This window comes from Colius striatus, chromosome 2 (genome assembly GCF_028858725.1).
Source record: "Colius striatus isolate bColStr4 chromosome 2, bColStr4.1.hap1, whole genome shotgun sequence".
Lineage (NCBI taxonomy): Eukaryota > Metazoa > Chordata > Aves > Coliiformes > Coliidae > Colius > Colius striatus.
In genome coordinates, this window is record NC_084760.1 from 70,873,490 (window position 1) to 70,882,675 (window position 9,186).

The 9,186-nt window shown below is 38.0% G+C and overlaps 1 protein-coding gene across 6 annotated transcripts in view; it reads left to right on the top strand.

Annotated features, from left to right (window-relative positions):
* The window catches only part of ERO1B (endoplasmic reticulum oxidoreductase 1 beta), a 31,902-nt gene extending 24,461 nt beyond the window's left edge, over positions 1 to 7,441 (top strand). For 2 of the 6 annotated variants that reach the window (XR_009818263.1, XR_009818266.1), the window contains 4 exons: positions 1,006 to 1,092; positions 2,476 to 2,609; positions 3,812 to 3,969; positions 5,458 to 7,441. Coding sequence is in view for 2 of the 6 variants with exons in the window: in XM_061991053.1 (XP_061847037.1) it covers positions 1,006 to 1,092; positions 2,476 to 2,609; positions 3,812 to 3,872 (282 nt within the window). In the remaining 4 variants the exon portion in view is untranslated. The other 4 variants (XR_009818265.1, XR_009818264.1, XM_061991053.1 and 1 more) reach the window with 4 other exon arrangements.
* Positions 7,442 to 9,186: the final 1,745 nt, after the last annotated feature.

The following is a 9,186-nucleotide window of genomic DNA, read 5'->3' on the forward strand; positions in this document are numbered from 1 at the left end:
GGCAGGCTGGTATCTCTGGTTTAGTGCCTTGGGTCTGCCATCAGGGCTGTGGTGACACAAATTAGTTGAAGTGGTATTACCAGTAGTTGCAGTGGTGATATTTTTTCTTTTTTGTTTTAGAGCATCTGTTTCACATAAGTATCTGAAAGAAACCCAAACAGGGACCTTTGCTTAAGCAGGTGCTTTATATAGTATAATATAACATAGTATAATAGAATGTAAAAGTGTTACGCTTAACATTAGAATACCATAGTTCCTAGACGTGGGAACCTAGTGCTGTTACTACCTACCAACTTCCAGTGTTGAGGTGCTGGAGTTCAGATTGATTTGTGCTGCAGTTGCAGAGTTGGAGTGTGGTTCAATAATGAAGGTCTGGTTTAATACTTACTAACACTTTTAGTATTTGTTTCAGTAGTAGTATGGAATTTCATCAGCATTAGAAGGAATACCAGCAGAAAAGCGAGAGCAGTTGATCAGCCTAGCTGCTGTATTTCTGGCCTTAAATATTTAATTGAGATCATCTTAATTCTATGCTGTGGCTGCTTTCACTCTGTGAAACTGCAAAGCAACAGTCACCCCATAGCTTTGGACAGGAAATGTCTTTTGTGAATTGCAACTTATTTGCTTGTTTGTTAAAAAGGTAGATTGCTTCCAAAGGGATTTGAATAATGGAAGGAAAATTGGACAGGGACACAGATACAGTACTTACAGCTCAGAAAAATGTTGAGAAAGTTGGTAGAACCTCAGTGTATAGAATGCAAGTGTTACCCTGCATGTCCTGCATTTTGGGGGTTTGGGTTGTATGAGTAATTAGCTGTTACTTGGAGACAAGAATCTGGGTTTATGTGGACATTTGTTATGGCCTGACCATATAAAGTATTGGTTTTGTTCAGTTTTAGTAATAGGGAATTGATATTCTAGTAGTACTAGATTAGTTAATCTTTGGATTTTGTAATGCTAAAGAGATACTTTAATTAACCTTTTTATTTTGATTTTGACTGTTAGGAAGAATTCAGATTGCATTTCAAGAACATATCTCGCATAATGGATTGTGTTGGATGTGACAAATGTAGACTGTGGGGCAAACTACAGGTACAGTTTATTTTCTATACCTGGGTGTGATGGAAAGTTGGTTTAGAAGATAGCATCTATTTTACTTTGACAGGATGCTTCTTCAGATTTTCTGCATATGATCAGTCTTTGAATTCTTACCTGTATATAATAAAAATAAGCTTTTGTTTAGTTTACTATTAAGGAGTTTTAAAGAAATATTTATTTTTTAAAAGTTTCTTTATTCAACTACTCTTTTAGTTGACTAAAAGATACAGTTAGTACTGTTTGGAAAAATGGTATGTAAAGCAGATGCTTCATGGCAGAGTCTTGCTGGCAGTGCTTGTCTTATCTGTATTCAGTGACAAGATCAGCCTTAGCAAATGCCCTGGGCGAAATCTTACTGGAAGTACAGCACTTGTGGAGCTAAATCTCATACTGGATTTTCTAACAAGTTGAGGCATAAGTAAAAATGATTTACATTTTTGCTGTTTATGTGGAAGGCAACAAATGAATGCAAAGGTGCACAGTAAAGTGAAAAGTGGAAAACTGATTTCAGGTTCTTTATACTTATTGTTTTTATTGTATTGAGAACAAGGTTTTAAATCTCAAGACTAAAGTCCACACTAGGAATAGTTTGGGTTGTCTGCTTCACAATACTGAAGCTTAGCAAAGCTCAGTTTTCAGAGACTGATAACATCAAAAAGTTGGTGACCTTTGCTGTATTTCCGGGGTTCTGCTTACCCTGTCCTAGTTAATGCTTCTGATCTATTACTGTTTTTTCCTTCTCACATCATGAAATAGGGCCAGATTTCCTGACTTAAAAAATTCTCTTGCAGCCACCCTCAATCACTTTTAGTCAAAATCCAATGTTTGTTTCCATAGCCCAATTAAAAGGGGAAATAGGAATAGCTTTTTCTGTTCTATTTCTGTATAGAACATAGAGATTGAAACTGAAGCTGCACTGGGATTGGAGGTGAAAAAAACAGAAGTGTTGTGGTGCCTCATAATGAAACCTAGTTTGACTTCAGACAGGGAGGGGAGAGGAAAAAGGAACATCTTGTCCAACAGTTCCTGCAGTGGGGCATCTGTAAGGTGAGGGAGCTGGAAATGTTTTAACAGGCATGTTTTCATGTACATCTCCTGTGGCTGGGAAGAAGAGAGATTAAAACCATGAGGATGAAGAGCATGTGTACCTGAGGAAGCAAGTGTTCTTAAACAAGTGACTGAACCTGCTACAGATTCGATGGCATGTACTGCATTAGTGTCCTGGTCTGTGAGCAGTTATTTGGGCTGAGGGAGTGTCAGTAGCTAAGACCTGGTGCTACTTTTGGCCTGGATTAGTAATTTCTAACTTTTTAATGGTTTTCTGAGTGTTCACAGGAATGATGTTACTGACATTAAAACATTGCACTTTATTTGTAGACTCAAGGCTTAGGAACTGCTCTGAAGATCCTGTTTTCTGAGAAAGAAATACAGAGCCTTCCTGAGAACAGCCCATCAAAAGGTTTTCAACTCACACGACAGGAAATAGTTGCTCTTGTAAATGCCTTTGGAAGGTAAGTTTTTATCATTTGTATAGTATAAAATACTTCAGTGTCAGCATTCATGGCCTATGGAAGGATGGTGTTGTACATGTAGTTGTAGCTTTTCAAAGGCTAAATCGCTGTCAGTGACATTGATAATGCCATTGAACTGAGTATATAGAGTGATGATTATTAGTGTTGGCCATCATTCTGTGTTTGGATTCAGTTATCAGTCCATCTTGTGAAAGTTGGAGTTAAGTCTAAATAGTTGTAAGCATTAGACTTTGAGTATGTCTTCTCCTTGAGCTCTGATTACAGCTGTTCTATATCCTGTATTTGTGTTCTATTGTTTGTATGCAAAAAGTACTGAAAAGGAAAACAAAATACTTACTGATTTTTAACACTGTCATTTTGCCCTCGGGATTTGGGATTTTTGCATTTGATGTAATTATTTTTGTTAAAACTTTAGTTTTTATTGATTTTTTTTTTTTTTTTAAATTTACCCATCCAAGAAATGAAATAAAGCATTTTAACAGCTTTAAAACATGTGTAGAACTTGCTTTGTTCATTGTGCTAGTTCTTCAGATATTGAATATATTGAATCTGTTCCTGTTTAAAAGAATGCAGTAAACATTATTACCTCAGGTTAGAGGTTTTTGCATGTTTATTGAAGTTGGGACAAGGAAACATAGAATCGTAGAATGGTAGGGGTTGGAAGGGACCTTTAGAGATCATCTAGTCCAATGCCCCTGCAGAAGCAGGTTGACCTAGATCAGGTCACATAGGAACGTGTCCAGGTGGGTCTTGAAGATCTCCAAGGAAGGAGACTCCACAACTCCTCTGGGCAGCCTGTGCCAGGGCTCCATCACCTGAACAGTGAAATATTTTTTTTTCTTATATTTAAATGGAACATTTTATGTTCCAGCTTCATCCCATTACCCGTTACATATAGATTACCCCTTACATATAGATAAAATATAGATATATTACATATAGATAAAATTGAATGCCTGTAACGTGCTAACATAATGCAGAGTTAGATAGTAGATCTTTCAAGGGAAAGTAGTATCTTCAGTGTGGTGATCTCAGGAACAGAACTATGTCCAAAAAAAACCCAACCAAAAAAAACCAAACCAACCAACCAACCCCAGACAAAAAGCCCCTGTGGAAGATGATGACTTGCACTTTCTTTTCATAGTTGACTTACTAACAGTTAAGGGTTTCTTGTTTTACAGGCTTTCTACAAGTATAAGAGAGTTGCAGAATTTTAAAGTTTTATTACAACAAACCAGGTAATGAAGGCCTTTGCACAACCTGTTAGTGAAGACCATTTACATGACTGCATTGAGCAGCAGGAACTGATCCTTACAGGACTCACATGAACTGATAAAAAGTAAAATCAAATACCAACTTGAATATTTATGTTTAAACTAGGAATGGTTATTAATTAGAAAGGATATTTATGAATGAAATTTATAGTTTTTAAGTATGTAAATTATGCTGATCTGTTTATTTTTTAAGTTCTCTGCTCGTTGTTCTGTTGTACTGAAACTTCATAAACTTTCCGTACTTCCTTGTTTTTCTGGGACAGTTGTTTTTTATGAAAACATATGTACCTCCATCCTGACTTGGCCTGTCGTGAGAGAGGTGGTTTGTGCCTTGCCTCTCTTTGGTACTGAAAATCAGTGTATTCTGAGGACTGGGAGTGCTGAACCTAGCTGTCCAAAAATAAACAAAGAATGTCGTCCTGTGTCCGTCCTCCCCCCCCCCCCCCCCCCCCCCCCCCGCCTTGTGACAAACAAACAAACCCAGAACAAAACAACAACAAAAAAGGAGATAAGGCTGTTGTTGAGTTCTGACTCTTACTGTAATAATGAAACTCACTTAAAATTCTCTGCTCAGTAAGTTTCCTATTTTGACTTCCTACTGAGCTGTTTTGCATCATGCTGATACCAACAGTTTTTTCCCCATGTGCTGCTTTTCAGAATATTTGTTTTTTTTCTTTTAAATAACTACCTTGTCTCTGACAAAGTACAGTTGGAAGTAACTTTTCTACAGCCCTTGGGCTACCTGCATGTGCCTGGGGGTAGGGATCAGGACAAGGGGAGATGGTTAATGGATTGCTGCTAGCTGAAAAGCCCCAGTCAATCAAATTCACATCTACTCTATTTTATTTTCTAGATGGTAACCACAAGTTCAATTTCCAGAAATTGTCTTTTTAATATCTAAAATGTTACAATGGCACACTTCAATCTCTGAGCTGTAGAAACAGATTTGCTTTTTATGGGTTATGTTTTAGTACAAAGTCAGTGCAAAGAGGAAGAACTTGTTTTTGTAGTCACTTTTTAAAAAAAGATGATTTAAAAAATTCATAATCACACTGACATTTAATACTGCATACTCTATCTATGCAATCCCTAACCATATCATCTTTAAAAGGATATTCAGTGTGAAAAAAAAACCAAACGGGTATGTTGTTAACATAACTGTCATACAGTAAGAAGTTAACTCATGTGTCAGTGTCCACAAATGTCCATGATAACTTACTGTGTTCCAAAACTATTCAGAAATTTCACTACTGATTAGTATCAACCAATTATGGGTTTAAATTTAAAATGAAATAATAACTTTTGTTTTTAACCGGCATGTTTGAAAGTGAAGTTAGAAGTTATGAATGTGGGAAGTGCTGGTACATTAGAAATGCATCTCTTGGTTTTAATAGCATCTTCACAAAATAAAGTGCTCTTAAATATTTTCCACGTTGTTAGATATTTAATGACATGTTTATATAATCGATTGTAACTGTATTGGCTTCCATAATGTGGTCCTTTACAGCTGAGACTTTCTGAAAGCTGGAATACAGCCTGTCCCTTTTTTCCAGACTAGCCTCAAATTTCTGCCTGACTGGAAAAGAGCCTGTCCTGCTGACGCCCGCTATAATAAAAAGTGCTGTCTCTCAAGAAAGTAAACCCTCTTGAGTCAACTGGGATCAGATAAATAAAAGGGGGGAAAAAAAACCCCAAAAACCTGAAACCATCACTCCCACAAAGTTTTGGTGATAGTCTCACAAATTGTCAATGAACTGGTCTTCAGTCATCAGTTCCTGTTTAAGCCAGCAGATAACTTAACCTGGTGTTGCAGAAAGCCAATACCAGCCTGGGAATGTTGTGTTCTTACCTAGCAGCCTCCCTTTCCTGTGGGCACCTGTGTCTGAGCAAGCCACTGCAGGCTTCGTTCTTCCACTTAATGGAGAAGAGCAGTTGGATTCTAGGTAGATTTGTCTGGCCTAGTCTGAGCTCTGTGTGTGCACCCTTGAGTAGTTTTTTTCTCCATGGAATTGAAGTGGGAATCTAGGTAACTAGCTCAGGTGCGAACCAACCATGTTTAGTAAAGGAGTTACACCCCAAGTATCTTAACTCTTCTGAGTAATTGCATATATTGAAAGAGTGTTATGCTGTATAGCTGGGATTTATCTGTGTTGTTACATACTACAGTGCCTAAAGCTTCAGGCAGAATTTTCTGGTTGACAATAAATTGTGTCTTCTGTGCTACCCCAGGAAGGACCTGGACCTTAGAATTGTTTTTTCCCTTTTTCCTCTCACTTTGTGGGGAAGGTGAATTGCTTCCAACCTTCTGGGGATGCAATATGCTATTTTTCTTTTTTTTTCTACCTGTGCCTGACTAAAACCTATAGACACAGAAGCAGCGTTACATCCTATTGACATCATGTGCTTGCTCATGGGACAGCTTCAGGCACACACATCCTGGACACCTACTCCCTGCAGCCCTCACTGGCACAGTGCATGCAAGGCTACTACCATTGGGTAAGGATGTAGAGGGACGATAGGAAGCTTTTCTTCTTTTCGTTTCTGTCATGAAAACAAACACAGGAATGCAACTGAACAGCATATTCTATGTATGGGGAAGTTCTGTTGTGTTTGAAGGTACATCTCACTTGGCTGTCAAATACAGAAAGTGTTTGACTTCATTATCATTGTGCAAATAGGACATAGGATTTTTCCTGCTGCAAACCTAGTTGAAACAATTCTCCTGCCACCATCTTTTTTACTGTATTTGATGTATGTTCTGTGACTACCCTGCCTATGAAGTTTTGCCATGTGAGTTCTTTATATGTTAAATTAAATTTTAGAAATTTACAGATCTGTTTTTATACTAAAGAATAAGGTTAGTTACACTATCCATGACCTGTAAACTATTTTAAATTCCAGATTCCTGCTGAAGATCAGCTTCTCAACATTGTCTGTCATTCATTTCAGAGTAAAAGTACACTTTCTTGTACAAGTGACACAATGATTGTAATCCCAGAGGTAGTGAGAAGGCAAAGAATGAAGACTTGTGTGAGATGGTAATAAAGGCTTTGTGCAAAGCACATAGGTGAAATGTATGGTGCTGTAGCTGAACAACTGTCTCTTCAGTGCCTGAGGAGGAAGGTGAGAGTATAGTTTTGAACAGAAGAATACAGAGACTTAGGTGAGCTGAAATCACAAAAGTGTTTTCCTGCTCCAGCTGATGATATATACTCTGTGTTCCTGTATGTGCATGAAACACACAGTGCCACGCTTCCTGGAGTCATGTTTCGATGTCTGGGTTGCCTTTACCTGGCCTTGCGGTGTACTGATCTGGGAAATGACCTATCATATGTTGTAAATAATCTAGATGCTTATGTTTATAAAGCAGCAATCAGCCACTCATCACTTTACAATTCCTCCATATAGCTAGCCTATTAAATGGAGTATTTATTAAAATCAAAGCCATTGTTGGAACTGCTTACTGAGATCTAAAGACTTCTGAATCTTTGCTATGTTTGAATCTATAAAATGCAAATTAAAGTATTTTCATTTTCTGCTACAACTTCTCTTTGTGAATGTAATCTTTGGGGTTTCGTTTGAATTTTGGGTTACTTTTTATTTCATTTATCCTTCAGCTTACATGTCAGTCATTTAAGCTTAAGATGATGATGATGATGATTCTTCCCTTAATTAATTCCAAAGCTGAATGTCCCATGTGTACCTGTTGCTGTTGGTAGTGTGTGGCAATCTGTCAGCCCATCACAAATTCATGTGGCAGGACCATGCTGTTTCTGGGGGAATATACCTACGTGCAGCCACTCAGCCCAATTATGTTAAGGGCAAAAAAGCTTAATTTGAAATGAAGCTTGGTCCCTGCTGTCCCTTTTTCAGAATAGCTTATAAAATCAATTTTGTAAATATTTTCTTTCTGGTTGTTTCACCCAGTGGGGCTCTTTGTGTGGACTTCCACAGCTTCCTGTCTCATTCCATATTTGCGTTTTTAAGAGTTTCTCTTAGTAAAAGTGTGATTATCAGTATGCATGTATTTAATCCCCAGTTTGGGTGGGTATCTGTTACAGAAGTACCTGTTACAAGGGTGATGAGAAGTATAGTGATCTAATTTAAGAGCTTACCCTCCATCTTTTGTTTTAAACCTGCATTCAAGAGTGTTAAATTCATTACTGAATGGTTATAGTTAGTTTTTGCATGTGTATTGTGGTACAGGGATTAAGCTCATTTTAAGTGTAGATTTCTCTTAATTTTTTTTGCTATGCAGCTATATCTACTGTGAAGAAAACAGTTCATGCAGCCTCTTCTTGCACTAGGTCTTAAGGCAGTTTTGTACAAAATATGATTGTAGAAGGGTATAATAAAATTTCTGTTCTCCCCACCCTGGGCATCTTTTAAAGCTCTGATAGCTTAATTGGCACTTTTGTCTTCAGTAAACGTTTGGGCAGAAGTCCAGACACTAGTGGAAGTTTCGGAGGAGCTCCTGCCAGAGGCAAGGTTCCTGCTTTAATTTTTGCCACAAAGACCCTCAAAATCACAGACCTTGTGGAAGATGTGGCATATGGGTGAGAATGGCACTCCTCTGCTTTTGGCTTCTGAGTAGACCTGATAAGATCCACATCCCATCTCTCCAGTTTTTCCTGTATATCCTCTGTGAAATGTATATGAGAGTTCTCTACTTCCTGTACTTGCTGAAGTTTAGGAAAACATCAAAGGTCTCTGCTGTTTGAGGATGCCATAGTGCACTTCACAACTAACTACTTGTTACAGAAGTAAAGATTTCTGTAAGAAGTATATCTTTCTCCTAGGGAAATGTGGGTTGAATTAATTAGTGTTTGTTTCACAGGGGGAAGGAGAGAGATGCTGGGGGTTCAGAGCTCTTCACGGTACTATTGGGCACAAGAAAATGACCTGAGGTAGAGTTCCTGCTTGCCTCAGGTCAGTATTAATTATTTTTAGGCTTACTGTGTGCAAATGTCGCCTATTAGAATGGTGTTGATGCACCATTTCAACCACAAAACTTATCCCTGAATGGACGAGGCTGAAGCAAGACTGCTGATCTTCTAAGTCAGGCAGAATTTGTCCTCTAGGCCCCTTGAAGGTTTTTTCGCTTTTACATAATTCCTGGCTCTTGTTCTGTTCCCAGTGAATGTGGAAGTACTGCCTCTGTACTCAAATACCTGACTAGGTATTTGATTTACTCTTCCACATAACATACCTACAACTGGTTGGCAGAGATGATTGCATAACTTTAATTTTTCAAGCTTGGAAACTTCCGTCCCGGTTTGCTG